Raw genomic sequence first — 23,724 nt, forward strand, 5'->3', positions numbered from 1 at the left:
CCCACTTTTGTATCAACATGGATGGGACTGGAAGAGATTATGCTGAGTGAAATAAGTCAAGCAGAGAGAGTCAATTATCATATGGTTTCACTTATTTGTGGAGCACAACAAATAGCATGGAGGACATGGGGAGTTGGAGAGGAGAAGGGAGCTGAGGGAAATTGGAAGGGGAGATGAACCATGAGAGACTATGGACTCTGAAAAACAATCTGAGGGTTTTGAAGGGGCGGGGAGTCGGAGGTTGGGGGAACCAGGTGGTGGGTATTAAAGAGGGCACGGATTGCATGGAGCACTGGGTGTGGTGCAAAAAACAATGAATACTGTTACGCTGAAAAACATAAATTAATTAAAAAAAATTTTTTTAAATAAGGAAAAAAAAAAAACAATGACTTTGGGCGCCTGGGTGGCTCAGTGGGTTAAAACCTCTGCCTTCGGCTCTGGTCATGGTCTCGGGGTCCTGGGATCGAGCCCGCATCAGGGGAGCCCGCTTCCTCCTCTCTTTCTTCTCTGCCTGCCTCTCTGCCTACTTGTGATCTCTGTCTGTCAAATAAATAAATAAAATCTAAAAAAAACCCCATAAAACAAAAAACAATGACTTTGGAACCCACTTCAAACCTGCAGGAAACTTGCAGGAATGGAGCGAAGAACTCTGTACATTTCCCCCAAGCCCCCTTTCATCCCTGATGTGCTTGCTAGCGGAGTCCAAGCCTGGATCACGTGATCTAGTCTCTCTAGTCCTGGAATGAGTTTCAGGTCATTGATCTTTATGACCCTTAAGGTGGGTTTGCCCCATGCTTCCTTTTGGCTGGCCCCACGTTATGCGCTTTGAGCAGGAATGTCACATATGGGATATTGTATTCTTACTGCTCCCTATCAGGTGGCTCCTGCTGTCACCTTGTCCCATTAACTTTGTGTCCCAGTGGTCACTTTGATCACTTGATTAAGATAATGTCTACCCCGTGTCTCCACTGTCAAGTTACTTTTTTCTTTTATAATTAATAAGTACCATGTAAATATCCATTACTCATTCAACTTTCACCTACTTGCATTAGAATCCATTGAGGTTCCTTGCCTGAATTTATTATCACTATGATGTTTGCCAAATGGGACAATTTCTAGTTGTATCATTCCTTACACATTTATTGGTTGGCATTGTATTGCAAGGAGGAACTTTCTCATCTCCCATTCTTAAGTTCATTCATTTGCTTATAAACAAACGAGCTATTCATCAGTGGGTTATAATGCACTATTATCGTTAATTATTTTGATGTTCAAATTGACCTAGACTTTGACACCCAGAAACCCCGTGAACCTGGCTTCTGTGTCCTTTTGACTCGTGCCCATCATTCTCGGGCACTGGCTCTACAGTAAGCCACTCTTGGCTTACTTCGTACTTCCCTTGGTCCAGCTCTGGGTCAGTGAGTTCTCTAAGAGACCTTGATTCCTTTTCATGGACAGTGATACTGAGAAGCCAAGATCTGGGGGCTAAGTGTGCCCTAAGTGTGCCACCTAAGTGGTCCTGGAGGGTTGTTTCTCACAGGCCCTCTCAGTGGGCAGAGCTCAGAAATGCGTGTACTTTCATACATACACACATCCCTACCCACATATGTGTGTGGGTACACATACCTTTACATCTGTTCTTTCTGTTGCTCTGCTCCCGCTGTCCTTAGTACGTTTCCGTAACCATTCCCCCAGCTCAGTGAGGCTGCCTGCCTGCCATCCTCTGATACTGTCCTTGTAAATGTTGTCATTAGTACCTGTCACCACTGCCCCTGCGACCTCATTCCAATACCACCCTGGCCCCGGCCCTGTTATCCCCTGCTTGCTCCTGCCCAGTGACTGCTGGAAGTAGGTTAGAAAGAAGAGGAAGTCAGATTTGTGTTTCTTAATTAGAAGAAAAAGTATCAAAGGCTAAATTGCAATCATCTGCAATAGGTTCTTCTTTGTTCGCTGCTGCACCACAAACCGGTGTGGTACCATATGGTACCACGATGATAGGGCTACTGACACCAAGAGGTCTTCTGGGTCTCTAAGTCTACTGCAGGACTCTAATTATCGCCAGGAGGGTGGGGGGTGCCGGTGCCTTGGGCAGTGCATTTTGGCCTTGGCTAGAGTGGCAGGAATCGAGCTGTCAGCACGAATTCTAATGTTGCTAAGTCAGCAGAATGCTTTTCAACCGGTCTAGACATGCCTCATGCCTCATGAAAGAAGAACAAAAAGAAACAGTTGATTTTTCAGTGGTTCTCACCAAGAGGTTAGACTATTCATCCTCAAGGCGGTATTGACTTCTGTTGAGAGGAGCACCGGAAAAATAAATGCGTTCCTATAGTCAGGATGACGGTTACCTAATGATGAACTCGCATTTCCCGTCACTTGGGCAATAAGGATCTGTGAGCCCTTCCAAGTTGATTGTAAGCCCTTTGAGGGCAAGGGGCGGAATGGTACACTTAGGCAATTGCCCACAGTGACTTGCAATTAGGGGCTGATTAGAAGTTGATGGCTCAAGGGTTTTTTTTTTGTTGTTTGTTTTTCGTTGTTTGTGTTTTTTTTCCCCCCTCCAGTTAGGCCATTCACCATAACACTGAGTTAGGACTCATGTTTATTTTTCTGTAGTCTACTGGCCACCTCCATCATTTACATTTTAGATAGGACTGAAATTTATAAACTACTGAACTGGTTAAGCCAGAATCAGAGGCAGAAATAAAGCCCTTTTATATTTCCTCTCCCCTCCATCCCTGCCTCTGATACATATATGGGCTGATAGAACTGATGCAAGAATGACCTGATCTAGGCGGGCAAATGGCCCTGCTGTGGATTGTGCTACTTCAAGTTCAGAGCCGAGGAGCAGGACATCCGGGCTCTGGTCAGCAGTCACAGCCCTACTAGGAAGCCGGCTTTGGCAAGAAACTCCGATCAACTTTCAGCAACTCTCCTAATGTCTCCGGCTTCCTTGCGTGTGCCTGTCAAATTGGAGGTTGGACGTCATGCTCTCCAACCGTCTGTGGTTCTTGAGTTTTTGTACTCGGTCCTTATGAAATACTATGATTCACAGCCACATCCTGAACCACAGCACAAAGATGGCAAAGCGACAAGAAAAACAGAGAGTGAAAGTATAGTGTATGATAACACTAGAAAGACCTCTCTCTGGATACTAAGCTCTGAACTTTGCTTTCTCAGTGTGTGTGTGTGGGGGGGGGGGGTACATGTGCGTACACCCGTGCAATTACAAGAATGGCACAAAGCCACTTCAAATTGCCACTGTAGATGATTCTAAAATTCGTATGAGAGGACAGTCCTTAGAATTGTTAAAGCAGTTGAGAAAAAGAGGAATAAAGAATAAAGTGGGAAGAATCACTCTCCTGATGTTAACTCTCTTGCCATAAAGCTGCTGTAATCAAGGCTGTGTGCTGACGGTAGAGGGAAAGACACCCCGTGCGGCAGAATAGAGAACCCACACAAGCACGCCCGGCTGCTTCCTGGCAAAGGCACGAAGCATGTCCATGGAAAAAGGACAGCCTTTCCACCGCATGGTGCCGCAGCAGGTAGATTTCTGTAAGCAAAAGGAATGAGCCTGCACCTGAGCCTCTCACTTAAACAAAAGTGAAATCAAATCATATACTTAAATTGAAAATGCGGGAACGTCTGGGTGGCTCAGTGGCTTCAGCATCTGCCTTTGGTTCAGGTCATGGTCCCAGGGTCCTGGGATAGAGCCCGAGTCAGCATCCCTGCTTAGCAGGGAATCTGCTTCTCCCCCTGCCTCTGCCTCTCCCCCTGCTTGTGCTCTGTCTCTGTCTCTCTCTCTCTAATAAATAAATAAATAAATAAATAAAATCTTTAAAAACTAAATTTAAAATGCAAAACTATAAAACTTTTAGAGGAGAACATAGGGGACACTCTGGGATCCTGAGCTAGGCAAAAAATCCGTAGACTTGACATAAAAGGATCCCATAAAGGGAAAAATGGCAAACTGATAAAAAGTAAAATTTTTTGCTCTGAGAACGTCCATGTGAAGAGGGGAAAAGGTATCGATTAAGAGAAAATATGTTCAAACTACACATCTGACGAAGGGCTGGCATCCAGAATATGTAAAGAATTCTCAAAACTCAACAGTTAAAAGACACACAAAAAAAATCTCCAGACATTCCAATTAGAAAATAGGTGAAAGATATGAATGGCTATTTCACCGCCAAAGGTAGAGACCTGGAAACTAAGCCATCTGTGAAAGGATGTCCACCTTAATCATCCATTAAGGCAAGCAGATTAAAAGCACAAGGAGAGGGGGCACCTGGGTGGCTCAGTGGGTTAAGCCTCTGCCTTCAGCTCGGGTTCTGATCTCAGGGTCCTGGGATCGAGCCCCGCATTGGGCTCTCTGCTCAGAGGGGAGCCTGCTTCCCCCTCTATCTCTGCCTACTTGTGATCTCTCTCTCTCTGTCAAATAAATAAATAAAATCTTTTAAAAAAGATTTTAAAAAAAGCACAAGGAGAGAGCACTACGCATCTCTCAAAATGGCTACAATAAAAAATTGTGACCCTCCCCCAACCAAAAGCTGGTGAGGATGTGAAGACATTGCGTCCATGACTGGTGGTGTGCTAAAATGGGACAGCCACTCTGGAAAACAGTTCAACAGTTTGTTTCTTTCTTTCTTTGAGATTTTATTTATTTATTTGACAGAGACAGATCACAAGTAGGCAGGGAGAGAGAGAGAGGAGGAAGCAGGCTCCCTTCCGAAGCCACCCAGGCGCCCCAGTTCAGCAGTTTCTTATGAAACCAAACATGGCTCTAGCCTATGACCCTGCAAATATCACTCCTGGGCATTTACGGCAGATAAAGGAAAACTTAAGTTCATGTAAAAACCTGTACGTGGACGTTCATAACGGTTTTATTTGTAATCGGCCTAAACTAGAAGCAACTCAAGTGCTCTTCAAGATAGTCATTGTTAACTGCAATGTCTGTCCGTGGAAGGTGCACAGCAATAAAAAGGAACACACGGATACATGACACGACTTGGATGGCTCTGCTGGGAAGGATGCTGAGTGGAAAAAGCCAGTCCCCAAAGGTTACATACCGTCTGATTCCATTTATACAACATTCTCGAAAGTACAAAATTATACATGAGGGACACCAGATTCGTGGTTACCAGGGGTCAAGGCCCCCGGGTTGGGATGGTGTGGGGGAGGGGAGGGGAGGACAGGCAGGGTGACTATAAAAGGACACCGTGGGAGGCGTTTGCGATGTTTGGACCACATACATCAATGTCAGCACCCTGATCGTGACCTTGTGTTATACTTTCCCCAGATGTTACCGTTGGGAGAATCCTGGTAAACAGTACCCCAGTTCTCATTATTTCTTAAAATTGCATGCAAATCTATAATTATCTCAAAATCACAACTTCAATTTTTTAAAATATTTTTTAAAATGTTATATTTGACAGAGAGAGAGCACGCAAACAAGCACAAGCAGGGGGGAGAAGTAGGGAGAGGGAGAGGGAGAAGCAGTCTCCCCACTGAGCAGACAGCCTGACGTAGGGCTCGATCCCAGGACTCTGGGATCACGACCTGAGCCAAAGGCAGACGCCTAACTGACTAAGCCACCCAGGCGCCCCACAAGTTTATTATATTTTTTTTTTTTTAAAGGAAACGAGTGCTGTCTGGGCTTGGTTCTGTTCTTTCTTCCTCTCTCCTTCCTTCCTTTCAATTTATTTACTTATTTTAGAGAGAGAGCACGAGCAGGAGGGGCAGGGGGAGAGGAAGTGAGAATCCACAAGCAGACTCCGTGCTGAGCGCGGAGCTGGTGCGGGGAGTGAGGGGCTGTTCTCTTGACCCTGAGATTGCAACCTGAGTTGAAACCACTGGGCCACCCCGGTGCTCCCAGGCTTAGTTTGATGCCAGTAAATGGAGTGAAAGCATGTGCGGTTCAGGAGAAGAAAAGGCTAACATGGTCACCGGAGAGATTGTATAGAGCTTGGCAATGATGGTCTTTTTCTTTCCATAGTCCCAGAAGCACTTGGCCCTAACTACAATGTTGCCCACAGAAGTACTCAGTAGTTTTGTTTTGTGTATTATTGTTAGTATGGAATGGAAGTCGCCTTGTCAGGAAGTTCAGTTTTTGTATGTAAATGTGAGACACTTAGGAACGATCATAGGGAACTCCAACGCAAGTCCTTTTGCGTAACATGGGGTTAAATTGTGTTTCGCTCCCATAGAAGTTTTGTTTGCCAGATTGCTTTTGTTTTATTTTACAGGATATCCTTGAACTACATTCACTAGCATCGGAAGCAGGAGACTTGTAACTTCTGCACTCTAAGGAAAAGCTTCTCACCCCCATTTCTGGGTCCCGTCCCCCCCACCCCTCCCCCTTAGGAAGTGCCTCAGGGGTCGGGGAGGGGGAAATGGGTGTGGTCCCCTGCTTCCTGCAATTTCTACCTTAGCCAGCACCTTTTCAATTTATTACAAATTGGGTTCACATCAGATTTCGTTTAGGAACAGATTCCAGCATTTTGTAAAAATTTGGAAACCACCACCGTTTGAGGCGGCTGAACCTCAGAGCTGAGGTTGTGCTCGGAGACCCACAACTCCTTCGCACTCCCTTGTCTGGGGAGATAGCAGGGATGCCCAGCCGAGCAGAGCAGGAGCGAGAGATGCTGGAGAGGAGGAGGAGAATGAAGGCCTGTGTCACTCCGTTCTGCTCTCGCTGCGGCGGGCTGTGGTTCTCACTCGGTGCTGCCCTTAGTCCTGGCTGGAACACAGAACACCCGGCCTGAAGGCCTGGGTCAGAAACTCGCCATTTTGAGAGTAGAACAATGGACTAGTGTAAAATGGACCAGATTTTTGGAAAGAAAATAATTTTTCTTCGGTTTTTCTTTTCATTGTGTGTGTGTAGTAATAAGGATTTCAGGCCGTGAGGTGATCGAGCAGCCGGTGGCAAAGCTTCTGGAGACTGGAAAACTGGGATGAACAGGTGCTTGATTGCGTGAGCGAATGTGCAAATCTGGGTGCCTAGAGGATTTACAAAAATATTTGGGGGATGTGTCAGAGTTCGTTTCAGTAGAAAATTGATTGATGGCAAATGGTTAATAATAAAATAATTTTTGGTCAAATGATATGGTAATAAGATCTGTGAAATGTCACCTAGCTCGTTCCACGTTCAGGTGGGACCGGGGTGTCTCTACCAAAGGACAATTAACTAGGTGGCCCTGGGGGCAGGCCCAGTGCGGGTAGTGAGGCATTTCTCTTTCTTACCAGCTGTCACAGGGCATGTCATGGTGTGTGGTGTCCCTGCGTGAGCTCTGCTGGTGGAGTCCTCCTTGGGTATACTGGAGCTTCGTAAAAACCTTTCCAAGTCCCCACAGCATGAACAGTAGGATTTCCTTGGCATTGCAGACCTTCCTTGGGTTCTAGCTGAGGGTGAAGGCCAGGAGAAGGTGATCCATCTAAAAGGAAGAGCGTGTGTGTCTGCAGGACAGAGAGGGCCCGCAGGAGGGGAGGCCCTGGGTGCTTCGGAGAGGAATTCCCACCTCTTCGATTTCCTGTGCTTCTGAGGGCCTCTTGAACTTGCTGCGTCAGAGAAAGATGAGCTGAGACCGTGTAGTTGGCCAAGTTCCCAGGAGCCCTTCAGGGTTACTTTGTGGGGAGTGAGGCCTGCAATACAGCTAAATTCTGCCTCTGTCCCTGTAAACAGTTTCTCAGGGAGCTCTGCCATGCCCTGTTGGGAAGGGACGGGGTGCACGGGGATGAGGCCGTAGGACTTATGTCCAAACCATGAATAACCCCTTTCCTCTTTGAATTGACTGGAGTTTCCAGAGGGCGCTTGGCCATGTGCACTACAATTAGGAAACAGAAAACCTAACCAACATAAACACATTGAAACCACAGACGAAATCATGCTCTGTTATAACCCATCCAAAAAAAAAAAAAAAAAAACCAACCAAGCCAAAAAACAAAAAACCAACAGCCCACCATCCAGCCAGAACTGATTCCAGTCCCAAACCAGCCTGGGCTCTCTGGGTCCCTCCAAGGACTAAGAGGATCCCTCCGGCCCTGGGACAGGGGAGCATGGCAGGGATTGCTCCCCAGGGTTTCCTTGGGCTGCTCGTAGCTCACACGTGGAGTGCTTTGTGGTAATTCAGGGCACCTCTGCTCCTTCTCGAAAGCATTCCTATTTGGGTCATCGACCATAGGGTCTCTCAATGAGCCAACTGATGAGTTGTCTCTGGGACTCCGCTGAGGGTCTGAGAGTCCACTCTGACGTCTCACTCCTCCTAGACAGCTTTTCAACCAGGGTCAGCACCCTGCGGCCAGCAGTTCAAGTCTAGCCCTTGGCCTGATTTTGTATTTTTGCACAACCCACACCTATGAACAGTTTTTAAATGTTTAAAGGGGTTTTTTTTGTTTGTTGGTTTTTTTTTTTTTGAAAGAATATGTGACAGAGGCTGCAGGGGGCCCCTCAAGGCCCCAAATAGTTAGTTTCTGGCTCTTTACAGACAAAGGTTGCCAACCCCTGACTGAATCAGCCCATCCTGCATTTTGGGGTGGAGGCCCGGGATCCCAGATCATAATTACTATTTTTGACCCCAGAGGAAAATGAACGTTATGCCTCCTCATCCTCCCTGTGCCAAATTCAAGTCCAGCGGAGGGCCCAAGTGTAGGGAGGGACGTCCATGTGTGTGAGATGAATGATGCCAAGTAAACCTGTCACCTACAGGAGAATCCCATGTGAACAAGAACCTCTGTTGAGATTCCCTGTCTGTCTCCTCACTGAGGGCTCTTCACGGAGAAGGGAGAGGGAGGGGGGGTTAGAGCCTTCCTGAGCCATGACAGAGAGCTTCCCTTATGGTGGAAGATGATGTCGAGGCTACAAGTTCTGCCTGTGGGCTAGAATGCCTCTGTAGCCACAGGGCCTTTCCATGGTTTCCTGCCACCCATCACATTGAGTTGGGCCCTTGCATACCCAAAATATGTACCGTTTGGATTTATGCTTCCACGTGGCCTCTGGGCCTCACACGTGCTGAGGAAGCCTTTGGGAGGGATGTGCCATTCGTGTTGGGACGCCCCGGTGGCTCCCTCCGCTAAGCGTTTGCCTCTGCTCAAGTCGTGATTCCAGGGTCCTGGGATCGAGCCTTACGTCGGGTTCTCTCCTCCGTGGGGAGCCTGCTTCTCCCTCTACCTGCTGGTCCCCCTTGCTTGTGTTCATTCACTCTCTGTCAAATAAATAAAATCTTAAAAAAAAAAAAAAATAGAGCCAAGCGTGTTCACTCCTCCCCCGGGGGACTGCATCTCTCTGGAAGGAGGGACTTACTCTTTAGAATTGACCATTTCAGTGTCCGTTCTGTTAGAGTGACTCCAGTGTGTTGGGGGGTGAGAGTTCTTGGAAAAAGAATAAAGGACCCATGTGGTCCTCCCGGCTTTGTCACGGATTGGCTCTGTGACTTTAGGACACACAGAGGGCCTTCGTCTCTTCCCCCCTTGAACGCGAGCTGCTATCTCTCCGGCTTGCACACTGATTTTATGACGTCCACGCTGTTGTCTGGAATGCTATTCATTCCTGTGATTCTTGCAAAGAATGGAAGTGGTGTACGTGATATTTCTTACAAGTTTATATTTAGAAGCATTTTTTAAAATGAACATGTTGGCTGACTCTTAAGTACTTGGGGCACCACTAGATCCCCTGGTTGTCTTATCCTGGCTGAAGAACACTCGGAGCCCCTCTGATCGAGCACTGGACAAGGTACAACAGTATTGAGGCCAGGACCCAGCCTTCCTGACTCCTGATACCGAGAGGCAGCAGGACGCACTGCTTTTCCTGGCTGTCAGAGGATTCATCTAACACATGACTATCTCTTGGAGGGGTTGAGGAGGAAAAAGCACCTGGCAGGCTTTGCACGCCATAGATAAGCCGTAAACGTTCAACTGAATAATTCAGAGCTGGATATTTGCTAATCTGGAGACAATGCCCTAGCAAAGTGTTTTGTGCTGTTTTTTTTTTTTTTCCCTCCAGACACCTCTGAGATGTCTCGCAAGTTAGAATCATGTAATGATTATGAAAATCATACTGAATCTCAACTAGACATTCATCAAAACCACTGTTGATTTTTCCCCCTTCCCATTTTTGGTAAGGCAAACTGTGGGCGGTGTTGGACAGTCTTGAGAAAGGCAGGTATGTGTGTAGCTCCCTTTTTGAATTTACTCACTAGGTGCTGAGTCTGATATGTTCTACCTTCCCACTGGCCTTCGTGGTGTGGCGCACACTGCATTACAGGAAGCATCTGGAAGCAATTTGCCCCACCCTCCATCCCATTGAAGTCTGAAATAAAAGATGTCTGGAAATCTTACTTAGGATGAGTGTCTGACACCCAAAGGAGCAGAGGTCCCACGGGGAGCTCGTTGGCTTTGCTGGTTCCAGTTTGTCTGAACAAGCAGTTATGAGCTATCATGGCTGGTCACAGTTCTCCCACTTTTAGAAACAGTCAGCCCTAAAAATATGCTTCACGAGCAAGTGAGAGGGAGGGAGACAAGTCCTCAGATCAATAAAAATGGGTTCAGAACATGCTGGCCCTGTGCTTCTCTAGCTCTCCTTTACTAGCTGTGACCGGCCTTCACCACTGTGACAGCGAAACGGCCATTACCACCCTCCCTGTGTGTCTCAGCTTTCGAACTCAGCCCGATTGAGACCTAGCCCTCTGAAAAACCTACATTCTATATGTGGAAACACAATGCCTGAAAAGAATTCTGCCCAGGGACCTGGCTGCCTCAGTCGGTGGAGCTTGCGACTCTTGATCTTGGGGTCGTGAGTTCGAGCCCCATGTTGGGCCTAGAGATTACTTAAAATAAAAAAAATAAAAAAATAAAGAAAATCATACAAAAAATTATCACAAGCCTCTGACTCCCAGAATCACATCAGTTTTTAAAATAGAACGGTTTCAGTTTTGTGTTTTCTACCTTTATTACATTTTTGCGTTTGAGATACAAACGAACCACTCTCTTACACCACACACAAGACATCCATTCTGGTGATTTTAAAGTGCATTTCCCCTTTATCTTTGTTTACAAAAATATTTTTTTCAAAACATGTGGACATTTCTTGACAAGGCACTTTTCAGGCATCGGGTGAAGACGAGCCTTCGGTTCTCCATTCACGCTGAAGTCAAAGTGACACATCATCCTCACAGGTCCGACAGGCTCTAGAACTGATCACGAAACTGCCGAAACATTCACAGCTTTCCAACCATACCAAGGAGAAGCCATCTGAAACCACAGACTCCCTGCCCAGTCCCATGTGTCCACTTTGGGAAGTGCGGAGAAGATGCCAGAGTGTCTTCGAGGCCCTGGGAAAGATCCCATTTTGACTCTTCATCCCCAGTTTCCGAGATCGGGACCCCCCCCAAGAGCAGAGAGCCACAGGGCCTGCTCTAGCAAACCACACCCAGTGGAGGAATTTTCGATGAGCAAACAAAATGAAAGACAATCAAGGTTTTCGTTCACTGTCCACTGAGAGGGAAGACCTGGAAAACGAGCACTTCTAAAAAATGAACAGACACTTTTTTTGGTTTATAAACATACCCATAACCCATTGAACATCCACGTGACTACAAGTAATGCTTGTTTTTAAAAAGGCAAATTATATGCAAAGATCAAAACCACAAAACATTCTTTTAGCCGTTCGAAATTTACATCTTTAAAAAACACTGAAAGAGTCCTGTTTTGCCACCATTAAAATGAAACCTTAGAGAAAAAAAAAATAAATTCTATCTTGACTCTGAAACTGTTTTAATTTCTGGAGAACTACAGAACTCCCATTATTTCTCACCACTTCCCCTATCATCAAAATACTTAAATAAAAAGAAACCCATTCGAATGCTTCTTATCTTCCAAGAAACACTGAAAGCTTATTTATTATGTATTTCTCAAATAGTCCCGCTTATTTATTGCACCTGATTTGTGAATGCTCCCCAGGGCGTTTGGGGGAAATAAATACAAGAGAAATGGAGCTGCTTCCCCATTTCTGGACAAGGGCACCCTCGGTGGGAGGCCCGCCCTTTGGGGGGCAACTTGGAAAGGGCACTGGGGCTATTGGACATTAGTCACCATCACTGAATCCAGCTGTGTGAGGGGCACCCCCCCCAAGTCAGGCTGCAGTTGACGTCTGTCTGCAACTAAGAAACCCGTCACTGTCTGAAGGGTGTAGACCTATTTACGGATGACGAGCTCCGAAATGAGGAGGGTTCTGCAGAGCCTGGGACCCTCTGTTGATAACCTGCGGCACAACTGGACCCAAGGAAGAGAGACTGGTGAATAAAAGATAATATTCTTCAGATGCCCCTGCCTCCCTGAACCACGAGGCTGACAGGGAAGTCTCACAACCACATTCTCTAGTCAGAGAAGGGTCTTTGGGGGCAGGTGAGGACTTGCCTGGTAGGGCAGGCATCCCAGGTGCACTGGTGCGGCTTGGCAACCAGTGCTCCTAGCAAAAAAGCTGGGGTGAGCTGAAGAGTGAAGAATGACGGAGGAGGCGACTTAGGGCCATTGTAAGAGCTACTTATTGCTGAATCACCGTATTTCAGATTTTGACCCCGGAATGTCTTAAGACCACCATTACTGAAAACCGAATCGGAACAGGAGTCTCTTGAGGCATTTTTCTTTTGAATACAGAATCATCTTGTGACTTTTAGACTGGTAGCATGTACATGACAGGGCACCCTGTAACTTTCTTGACTTGGAGGAAGAGGGCCTGGACTTCTAAAAACAAAATAAATTCACGACCTGTATAAAATGGCTTGCTTCCATTTGGTTTTAATTTGCACTATCGATCGTTCTGATCGCCAGATTTGCTAACACTGAAAGTACCGTTCGCGTACTTGATGTCGGCGTGTCTAGATAAAACACCAATCTGCCCAATTTCAGCACGAGATAAAAAGGCCATTTTCCCCATTCATTATGTCATCCCCGAGTCCTACCCATGTGGGAGAGGCATAAAAAATAAAGCACTAGATCGCAGATGAGTAACAGCCAGTTTTAGGAACAAGAATTACATCAGACATCACTTAAAAACATTTAAAAAGTCAAAACATTTCGAAGTTCAAAAAAAGGGGGGGAAAAAAAAGAAAAAACCAACCTCAAAACTAGAAGCCAAGACACTCCATCCCTGCCTGATACTAATTGACCAAGCCGCACCCGCCCGTGACCGCAGCGAGGCTCCTCTGCACCTGCTCCGCCATGCTCCGGCACACGCAGGGTCTAATAGTAGGGACCTAGTTTTTCGTATCCTAAGCCAGGAGGCCTTTTCTAATTAATCTGGAATATGCAAGCAAAAGACGACTTTCTGCCTGCAGAGTCAGGTGACTGCGCCTCCAAATCCAGGCCGCTGTGCCTCCCTCTGCTTGCCTCCTTTAGGAAAATCCCACTTTACTAAGATCAGGCAAATGGAAAATGAGACATTTAATTAAGCTCCAAAGACAAAACACAAAAGAAACAAAAACAAAAACAAAAAACCCAACCTTCTCCAAATACATATGTAAAAATATTTTTTTAAACACACCCAAGTACAAACCAATCTCACCCCAGAAAAATCATAGCGTTGCGGGATCCATCCGTCCGTGAATGTCCCAGGAGTCTCACGACAGTATGAACCAATGGGCTTTTAATTCATGGTCCAATATGGGTAAGAATAATTAATCTCTGATATTTCAGAGTTGCCACACATTGAAAATAAAATATTGAGAACTTGGTGAGGGCTTTCTCCTCTATCCCTTTTATACAGACTCACACACCATAAATAAGAACACCCAAATCAAAGTCCCTGGGTGCTTGCAAAGAGTCCTGGGTCGTGCAGATCACAGTCAAAACCAAACCAAACAACGTGTCCTGAACACAGCATGGAGGGCTCTCGAGGAAAGGACAGTCTAAAATCCCTCCGTGAAGAATGAGGTGCTTGCAAACTAGCCGGGCAAGTTCCAACAAATCTTGTCATTGGGCTGTCTGGTGAGGCAGGGTAGGAGTGAGTACTTCGAAAGCTACTTCGAAAGTTCCCCCGAAAGCCGAGAGGAAGAGCTACAGGTGTCTCCCTCTGTCCTGCCTATCAGAAAAGCCTGCAGTCTGGAGCCCAGCATGGGGGTTAGTTTCTTTTGACAACTGGTATGTTGTTCTCTGCCGGAGCACACATACGTGGCGTCAGAAAGAGGAAGCACCTGTTTCCGTCACAGGCTAATTTACCTTGATTATCTTTTCCTGAACATCAGATGAACTGTGAAGGAAACAAAATGCAAAAAAAAAAAATAATAATAATAAAAAAGCACAGCGCTGCAGTGTGAAGCTAAGCACGTGTAGACAAGGAACGCCAGCAACAGGCAGGAGGGGCTCGGCTGGGGTGTGGGGGGCGCCCAGAGACCGATGACAAGGGTCCCGGGGCAGCGGGCTGGGATGGAGTGACTTCCAAGTGACCGTTCACATCCCAGGGGGCAGGGGCGGTTTCCCCAGGAAGCTGGGGTGCACCCCTGGTGGCCTCACTCTGAAGCCACCATCCCCTAGTGTCACCAGCAGTACCCACGGGCCTGGTCCCTGCCCAGGCCCAGGCCAGCCCTGCCACCCTGCTCCAACTCTTGTGGCCACCCTGGATGCCGAGCCGACGAGCACCCCACCGGTACTCCGAGTATGAAACCAGTCCTGGCACCTAAACCTGGCTGGCTGAGCTGGCGTAATTAGAAAAGTGAACAGGATCCTCTCTTTTCAGAGACTGTGCCTAATGGCAGTTCTGCGTTTCTCCTGGCTTCTGTCTCCACCCGCCCGTGACCGCAGCGAGGCTCCTCTGCACCTGCTCTGCCATGCTCCGGCACACGCAGGGTCTAATAGTAGGGACCTAGTTTTTCGTATCCTAAATAACTCGGCCACTCCGGAAACAGACCGTAGGAACACCGAGGGCTCCCAAAGTGGTCAAAGGATATTCCAAAATCGGGTCCGTTTTGTGGCTCGGTGGCACCCTGCGTGGCTTTCAGCTCGGCTCGGATGATCCTATAGTTTTTCCCTTTGTTGCTGTCCCAGTACGTCTGTCCACTGCACTCAAAGCACACGGCAAACTCCATCCTCTCATAAGACTGAATTTTCTCAGGCAAGCTGATCTCAAAGGAGAAGGTGTCCCTGTCCGAGCCGGCATAAGTGTCCTTCACATACAGACAGGGAAAGTCTGTGAAGCTTTTCCAGGTGTCGAATGTCATTCTTATTTTTACCGTCTTCTCAAACGCCAGGTTCTGCACCTTCACTGTGCCTGCGATGGCTTTGTCCTTCAGGACACAGTTTTCAAGGCATACGTGGTCGGTCTGAAGCCGGTTTCTGAAGTCTAAGTAATCAGCGGAAGGCTGGGTGAAATCCAGAACAAAGCTCTCGCTCTCTGCTGTCGTCAAGCTCACAATGTTGTCTAGGAGCTCGGTGATGTTAAAGGGAATATCTAACGGGTCATCGAATTCTGAGAACACTTTGACCATTGTCAGGGCCAGCCCTTGGTTGTCTGCGAAGGACACCCGCTTTTTCACCTTCTTCTCCTGGACCGTGGGGGCCACCATCCCGCCGGCTTCATTCCTGCTGCTTAGCTGAATGCACGGCCTCAGTGGCTCGCTGGACTTCGGTGAGGTCTTGAAGGTGAACCTCTCTCGGCGCAGGGAAGGGGCCATGCAGCTGTATCTGTACTCTATGTCCACAGCCATCATGCGGTTAGATGAATAGGCTAGAACCCTGGCCAGAGGGGAAGAGAAAGAAATGGCAAGGAGATCAGACAGACGTTCAAGGCATCATTGCAACGGGCTGGCAAACCACGTCTGCCTTCCGCCTCTGCCCACACAGCTGCAGTTGGGCATTAACTCAAGTGTGGGCCAGCACGACCTTGGTTTCAGGGGAGATTAAGAGTGTCAAGTGTGTGTGTGGGGGGGTTAAAATACAAAAAATAGTAGGAAGCCGCTGGTTTTAAAACTAAATTCACAGGTATTTCTATTAGGATTTCTTGGAGCCCTAAGGAGGCTAGAGTGCCTTGGGGAATTACAAAAGGATGCGCTTTTTCCCCCTTTTTTAAAGATTTTATTTATTTGAGATAGAGAGCAAGCATACAAGCAGGGAGGGGGCAGAGAGCAGCAGACTCCCACTGGGCAGGGAACCCAATGTGGGACTCAATCCGTGGACCCTGAGATCCTGACCTGAGCCAAAGGCAGACGCTTAATAGATGGAAACACCCAGGGGCCCCAAAAGAAATGCACTCATCTCACAGATACTGATTGGTATTTATTATATGCCAAGTCTTATGCTAGACAGTGGAATTCAACTGTGAAGACAGACATAATGTACACTAGATTTTTATATGCCAGTATAACTTTCTTTTTAAAAATGCCAATAATTTAGTTTTTTTTTTAACCTTTCATATAGGTGGATATTTGTTTTTTCTATAGTGAAGATAACCTCTATAAGAATAAAAGACAAAGAGAATCCTGTTAAAGATCAGGTTAAATCTGACTTCATAAAAACAAGATTTTTCTGTAAGTGAAAAAAAAAAGATTAAAGACAAACTGTGGAAACATTTTACAAAAAGTATGGCAGGAAAGAGTTAATATCTTTGTATACGAAGAGTTCTTACAAAACAATAACAAAGTCAAATAGCCACATAGAAAAATGAGCAAAGAGCATGAATGGAAAATTCATGAAAAAATCTTAAAATTGTCCTAGAAATACACAAAACATCCAACTTTATAATTAGAGAATTTAGATTAGGAAACAATGCCTGTTTTTACCTACTGAGTTAGTATAGATTTTTAAAAATAATATGAAGGGGCACCTGGGTGGCTCTGTCAGTTAAGTGACTGCCTTTGGCTCAGGTCATGATCTCAGGGTCCTGTGATTAAGTCCCAGTTGGGCTCCCTGCTTGGCAGAAGTCTGCTTCTCCGTGTCCCTCTGACCCTCCTCCCTCATTGTGCTCTCTCTTAAACAAATAAATAAAATCATAAAAAAAAACTTAAAAAATAATATGAATACATGGATTAGTCTAAATCAGCACCTTTCTAAATATTCATATCATTTTTGGTTCTAATATCACATACAGGTATTAAACTTAAGGAATTAATGCATGGGGTTTAATGTACTAAAATGTCCAATGCAGCAATAGAGGGAGGAAAAGGTGAGAAAACCTAAGAACCAGTAATAAGTATCTGGTTAAATTAGGTATACAACATCCAGCCATAAAATTTTGTATCGTTACTAAAACCAGTATTTGGAAAAAAAGGTTTAAGTGGCATGGAAAAAAGTTATAATATATTGTTAATGTAAAAAATAGAGAAGATAAAATTGTACATAGAGACTAGACTTGTAGGGAAAAGTATTAGGTATATGTACAGAAAAAAGACTAGAGATATACTTAAAACTGTTACAAAATCCAGGTGGCGGGCGCCTGGGTAGCTCAGTGGGTTAAGCCTCTGCCTTGGGCTCAGGTCATGATGTTAGGGATCAGGCTGATCCTGGGATCTAGCTCTCTGCCCCCCCCCTCCTTCTCTCTGCCTGCCTCTCTGCCTACTTGTGATCTCTGGCAAATAAAAATCTTAAAAAAAAAAAAAAAATCCAGGTAAAGGCATTTCAGGAAATTTGTTTTCCTGTGTTCTGTTTCTTGTATTTTTTAAAATAACATCACTTCTATAATCAGGGAGAAAAAAAAAGTATCTAATAAAATGCCTCAAATATTTAAGACTTGCCAAAAACCTCTCCCATCCAACACTATAGCCTCACTAAAGCCAAGCCACTTTTCTCATCTAATTACCATAGCCAATTTATATTCTGATTTGATAGTTACAGTGGGCTACCTGGAGAAGTCAGGGACGAAACCAGTATTAAACTCTAGTCTGCGAACCACAGAACACAGGATCTAGATTAGATCCCAAGCCTCTCCCCCCTCACTATGGCAAAGGGTAGGTATGTGGTGTTTTTTGGGGGGTGCCTGCTGGCAGGCCCTCCTCCTGCCCACTGGTGGGGGGCTTCAGGGTAATGGTAGTAGTGAAGGAGAATCAAAAGGCAAAATGCTGCTTGTCTTCTGCCAGGAGCTGAGACCACTAGTTCAGTCCAATAAACATCTCATTTTCAACTTCTGATTTTGATTAACCAAATACATAAAGAACAATAAGAACAAAGACACATTGGATTTGATCCCATTTTCCAAAAGAAATATAATCATTCCCTAGGATGCAGGGAACCACTTGGTGATGACTGACTGGAAAAACACACATTCAGAGACACAAAACAGTAATTTATAGCCATAGTGTTCTTATCTAAAGGATAATGTCTGAAGGACATTTGTCTTACTGTTTCCCCTTTAACAAAATCAATGAGTGAAAATTTTAGGAGCAAATTTGCTTTCTATTATCTGTTCTTGTAGCCAGGCAATTGTTCTGCAAAGGAAAAGTTCTCACTGAAATGGGCAACATAGCTTTACACAGGGTCAGTGGGTTGGCTAACGGGTTCAATGTGAGAAAAAAAAAACCACCCCATAGTTACAAAGTACTTGAGTTTTACATTCCCCCACTGCAAAACTTCGTTAGAATGCACTGGAATTATACTTTCAGTCTAATGTTAACACAGGTAGTTGTTTTAATTCTTTTAAAATTAAATGTGGATTAAAAATACCCCCAAAGCGGGCAAAGCCTTGCATCTCAGCCCCTCCCCCTCTGCTTACCCTTGACAATGTGGGCGTGAACTGCAGGCGGCTGGGTTCCTCCTCTGACCCTGCAGCCCTTCCTCCTTGCCTGAGTCAGCACAAGGTCAACCATAAGTTCTCCAACCTCTTCTCTATCCCTTCAAGCCTGCAAACCAACCTCAATACGTGATTTCCCGCACCTCATCCGTGCTTCTCCACACAACGTTCAAACAGCTCATTAGAAAAAGGTTGGGAAACTCTCAAGATACTTTGGAAAGAGAATTCTAAAACAAGCTGATCAGTGAAAGAATCTGCTCACTTGTAGTTAACTATAGCCACTCTGGGCTTTTAATCTTATGGATGAAAAAGACGGTAGCTGAAGACCTTAGCAAAGTTTCACTCTTTGGACCCAGTGTGTGTCCTTCTGGACCTGAGATCCCTTTTATGACCAAACTGTCAGAACCAGCAGAGCTGGGGGTCAGAAGGTGAGGTTCTGGTCAGTACCAGCTAACTCAACAACTCCACTGGCACTCCCTAGAGCCTCATTGGTTTTGCAACAATTCTTCCACGAAAGGCAAAAAGTTCACTACTTGGTGCTGAAGGGTTACCAAGAGGGCTTCAGCCTCAGGGGCCCTGCTAAGCAACCACTGCCCGGAATCCCTTTGCTATTTAAGTGACACCGTAACTGGAGGTGAGGACATGAATCCCAGTGGTCTCAATCAGGGTACGATCCGACTGTTGGCCACTTGCCTATCCTCACGGGTAGATTCCAGCTTTGATGAACCAGATCCTTCTACGATAATCAGGGTACCCAAATGCTGATTTGATGTGGGCCTTCCTGGCCCTCTGCTCAGGAATTTCCCAGGGGGCTGGGACAGGGATCATCATCCCCCAGAAGCACTCCTAGCAATGGAGATGGACAAGGTAAGTCTCCAAAGTCTCTGAAAGGAAGGCACCTAGACAGGTGTTTTATCCAAAAAATGACATAAAAATGATCAGTGCCAACACGGTGCGCATAGGCTGCACCTCGGGCCTCCCTCTCCTGACATGTTCTCCTAGCTGCTCAGCCGTTTCCCAGGCCGAGAAATATGAGTCACCAAGGTTGGCCAGGGGAAAGGCCAGAAGGAGAAGACACGGACCCATATTTGAACCAGCACAGTATGACGCAGGATTCAATAGCGGTTCGCTGCACGACAAGGTCCTGAGAGTATGAGTGTTATTCAGAGTCTCAAAAACTTGACTTCCACATAGATGCCTCGGAGATCATTTTTGCCCCTGGGCGAATGGGGCAGGCCTAACGGTGGATTTCAGTTTTCCTGGTCAGAAGGCGGCAAACCCTAGCACTCCGTGAAAAGTGAAGCGAACAGGGATAGTTTTGCGTAATACTTTCCCTGTTCCACTAGAGACAAACAACGCACCTTCTCAAGACAGCTTGTCAGGTTATGGTGTGTTTCTGGAGAAACAGAGAATCAGCACAGTTTCAGGCAGTGGAGCTATTGGCTTTGGGCTGTGCCTTTTATAGGAAGTAAATCTTTTTTTGGTATCGAGCCCAAGACATTCCTCCCCTCCATTCTCATACTCTCATAAGAAAAGACAGAAAAATTAGATGCACCAAGAACCCACCAGGAACACCAGAACGACACGAGGTAATAAGCATTCACCCAGATGACCAGGTTATACTTTTTATTTTTTCTCCCCGGGTTATATTTTTTAACAGACCTGTCCATCCACACTTTGGCACTGCTTTACTCCCTCCCAAAAGATTTGGCTGACGCAGTATAAATAAAGTTGACATTTTTTTCTTTTTTTTTTCTCTTTTTTTTTAGAAAGAGAGAGGGATCACAAGTAGACAGAGCAGCAGGCAGAGAGAGAAGGAAAGCAGGCTCAACGCCAAGCAGAGAGCCCGATGTGGGGCTCGATCTCAGGACCTGGGTATCATGACCCGTGGGGAAGGCAGAGGCTTAACCCACTGAGCCACCCAGGCACCCCAAAGTTGACGTTTTCCTCTGTCCTGTGACCACTGGGGCCTTTATTCACAGTCTTAAAATTCACTTGCGCTCTTCTGTTCTGTCACCATCTAAAGCATCTGAGATACACACACGTGCGCACACACACTGCTTATTACAGTACCTACCACGGAACAATGCCCAACACGTAACACAGAGCAGTAGCCTAGGAAGGCCTCCCCCTAGCTGTGCCACTTGGAGCAAGTCACTGACTGAACCTTTCTGGGCTTAGGCCTTCTCCTCGGAAGTCCCTTCTAGCTCCGACGCGGGGTTGCCAATAATGCCCACTAACTTCTTTTCTTCCCTCTCACTTCTCCTTAAATACCTCTACTTTACTTTTGTGGGGCGTCCACTGGCTGTCTTCACTTTAGTCTTGGCTGCTGGACAGTCCCACCATATGAACCATTTCCTCTTCTCCCCACCCCTGCTCAAAGCCCTAACTTCTCTTCTCCCAGACCCTGAGGCTCCCAGGGAGGCCTGGCCACACAGACCACAGGCTCCACCACCTTCTGGCAACTCTCCAAGTCTTCAAGTCAAGTCTGTCCTAAGTTTTCTCCCCTTCTGCAGTAAACAATACCCCCCTGGTATTGTTGGTATAAACAATCCCCTCCAACTCTTCTGGTATGTCGTTCCAGGACCTATACCCTCTCTTTGGCTAGCAAGTCCCCTCCACACCCACTTTTCTGGTTTAGAAAGAGTGGCACGAACAGGGCACGGGGTGGGGTGGGGGGCAGGAGGCCGGCCCGGGCTTCCAGATTTGGAAGATCGCACAGGTCAATGCGACCCTGCCCCCCTCGGTCCAACCAGCCTGCACCCCGCCCCCCTACGCCGTGAGCTCCGTGAGCCCGCTGCGCCTTGTCCCGCACCCACCTTTTGGGCCGTGGGGAAGCCCCCTCTCCAGTTGGCTCGCTGCATCGGAGAGCCTGGAGGGAGGTGGCAGGGGAAGCTCCTGCCACCGACTACGTGAGCGTCGTGTGTCCGGGAGACCCGGCTGGCGCTCCGTTCCGGGAGACGCGGCCCGCAGGGGGAGGAGGACAAGGAGGAGGAGCCCAAGTTATCACACCAGGGCGGGGCGGCAGGGCAACCCCAGTCGAAGCCGCGCCGCGCGAGCGTCCCCGCGCGGCAGCTTCGCCCCCGCCGGCCCCGGACAGCCCCTGCCTGGGGACCGGAGACCGCGAACAGAGGCTGGCTCTGTACCCCGTCGCCCTCAGCGACCTGAGAGACTCCCAAGTGTATTTCCTTGCGTATTACGGGGAACCCAAGACCCGGGGAAAGTGGAGGCTACTTTTCCTTGTACTCCAGGCCCCACCGCCCAACTTCGGGGACACCCTCGGGGACTGTCGGGTCCCAGGCGGGAAGTGCCTTGTCTCAGGTTCGAACTCGGTACCATTGTCTCAGCCCCAGCCACCGCCAACTACCCCTGGCGGCCAGACCCGCACGAAAGCGGAACACGTGGGTCCAGCCAGGCTCCATCCCACCTCTGGTCCCTGGGTTGCTCTTCCCACCTGGAAGCAACCGCCTCCCACCTGGAAGCAACGTCCTCCTCAGCCCCGTCTAGAGTGGCCCACCCCCGGAGTGCAACTGCAAGTTGGGCGGTGAACGTGCAAGTGACAGGGGTCAAAGAAGGTCTCCACTGCGCGCCCCTCGCCGCCGTTTCTCGGCCCCGCGCTGGGACTCGAGGGCTTGGGGAGGGACGTACCTGGTGCAGCTCATAAGCCCCGATGCCCAGAGGCGCCAGCCCGCGGCAGCATCCGCGCGGGAGTAGCAGGGGCAGCGGCGGCGACCGCAGGAGCAGGGGCCGGGACTCAGGTCCGCGCCCTTGGCGGGCAGACGCATCCGTCCGTGCGCGAGAGCAGCTCGCTCGCCTCCTCCCCGTGGCGGGTCACCCAGACTCAGGATCCCAGCTTCCGCGCTGCTCCCTTTAACTTTCCAGCACCTCTCCCCACTTGGGAAGCCATCCCGGAACCCCTTCCACGTGAACGCCCCCCGCGGCCAATGGGCGCGCTCGGGACGCGAGCCGTCGACCAATGGCCACGGAGCCGCGGTCTTGGAGAGCATCGCTTCGCCACGTGATTGGCTGCGCGCCGGGAGTGATAGGGCTGCGGTCCAGGGGCTGGGGAGGAGGCAGCGGGGTCACTGTTTCATCAGACGCGTGGGGCCGGGCGCCAAGGGGCAGAGGCACTTTCCTATAGAAGAGCGTCCCGTTACAGCAAGAAGGCTGGCACGCGGGCAGCTTGCCGAATGCCCTCTTCCCAAGCAAAGTCCTGGCCGGGCAAAGCCTTCCCACAGGCGCAGTAGTAGTTGCGGTTGCATCCGCGCTGTCCAGCCGTCCACCGTCGTCGTGCGCTTTAGCCAGGGGCTTCACGCATGACCGTTAATTTCCCCATCATTTGCCAATCCCAGAGAGGCCGCTGGAGAGTGCCAAGTGCAGTTTGCCTCCGTGTTAGGTGGAGGCTCTCTGGGATGCGTAGCTCCAGCTCTAATGATAGTGTCGAAAATAAGGAATCACTGATGCTGGCTTTGTGCTGGTCGGGGTTCCAGGTGTTACTGTGAAAGCCTTACAGTAACCTGGTCTTATAAAGTTGTTACGGGGAAGGGGGGTGGAGCGCGGCTGGGTGACTCAGTCGGTTAGCCTGTGCCTTTGGCTCAGACCATGACCCTAGGGTCCTGGGATGGAGGCCCCTCCCCCATGGGGTCTCTCCCTCAGCTCCCCCCCCCCTTGTCCTCTCTCACTCTCTCTCAAATAAATAAATAAGTAAAACCTTAAAAAAAAAAAAAGCTGTTACTGGGGCCATCACACAAAGTACCACATATTTAGGTATATAGGTAGGTATATTTAAGAGGAAATTACCTGACTTGAATCTGCCACAACTACCTGTACCTGCAGGGCCCCTACGATCTCTGTGATACACCTTGAGGTCTGCAGAGAATGATAAACCCAAAAAAGACCAGCTTCTCCCTCTCAGATGAGATCAGTTTAAATACATATTCACATGATCATATTAATCCCCTTGGTGCTCGTCTCTGAGCTAGTCACTTTAGGGATGAGCATCCTAGTTTTCTAGTTTTTTT

The 23,724-nt window shown here is 47.8% G+C and overlaps 1 protein-coding gene and 1 long non-coding RNA gene across 3 annotated transcripts; one reads left to right on the top strand and one right to left on the bottom strand.

Moving 5' to 3' along the window:
- Positions 1–9,810: 9,810 nt before the first annotated feature.
- LOC309855496 lies at positions 9,811–13,749 on the top strand. Its single transcript, XR_014306835.1, has 2 exons — positions 9,811–13,173; positions 13,269–13,749. It is a non-coding gene; the product is annotated as an uncharacterized lncRNA (long non-coding RNA).
- PPP1R3B (protein phosphatase 1 regulatory subunit 3B) lies at positions 13,417–22,596 on the bottom strand. 2 transcript variants are annotated; one of them, XM_082715856.1, is made up of 2 exons: positions 22,352–22,596; positions 13,417–15,717 (listed from the first exon to the last, which is right to left on the bottom strand). In XM_082715856.1, the coding sequence occupies exons 1-2, from the start codon at positions 22,486–22,488 to the stop codon at positions 14,835–14,837; spliced, it is 1,020 nt and encodes a 339-aa protein (XP_082571982.1). In that variant the 5' UTR covers positions 22,489–22,596; the 3' UTR covers positions 13,417–14,834. The 2 variants fall into 2 exon arrangements, with proteins under 2 accessions (XP_082571982.1, XP_082571983.1); XM_082715857.1 differs by lacking the exon at positions 22,352–22,596 and adding an exon at positions 21,523–22,126.
- Between the last annotated feature and the right edge of the window lie 1,128 nt (positions 22,597–23,724).

This window comes from Mustela nivalis (genome assembly GCF_964662115.1).
Source record: "Mustela nivalis genome assembly, chromosome: 20".
Classification (NCBI taxonomy): Eukaryota; Metazoa; Chordata; class Mammalia; order Carnivora; family Mustelidae; genus Mustela; species Mustela nivalis.

Bases quoted from the DNA above. Each gene is read 5' to 3' on its own strand.
- PPP1R3B (XM_082715856.1), bottom strand. From the start codon at position 22,488: ATGCGTCTGCCCGCCAAGGGCGCGGACCTGAGTCCCGGCCCCTGCTCC. The intron at 15,718-22,351 runs GTACGTCCCTCC...CCCTCTGGCCAG, and splicing joins GGGCTTATGAGCTGCACCAG to GGTTCTAGCCTATTCATCTA.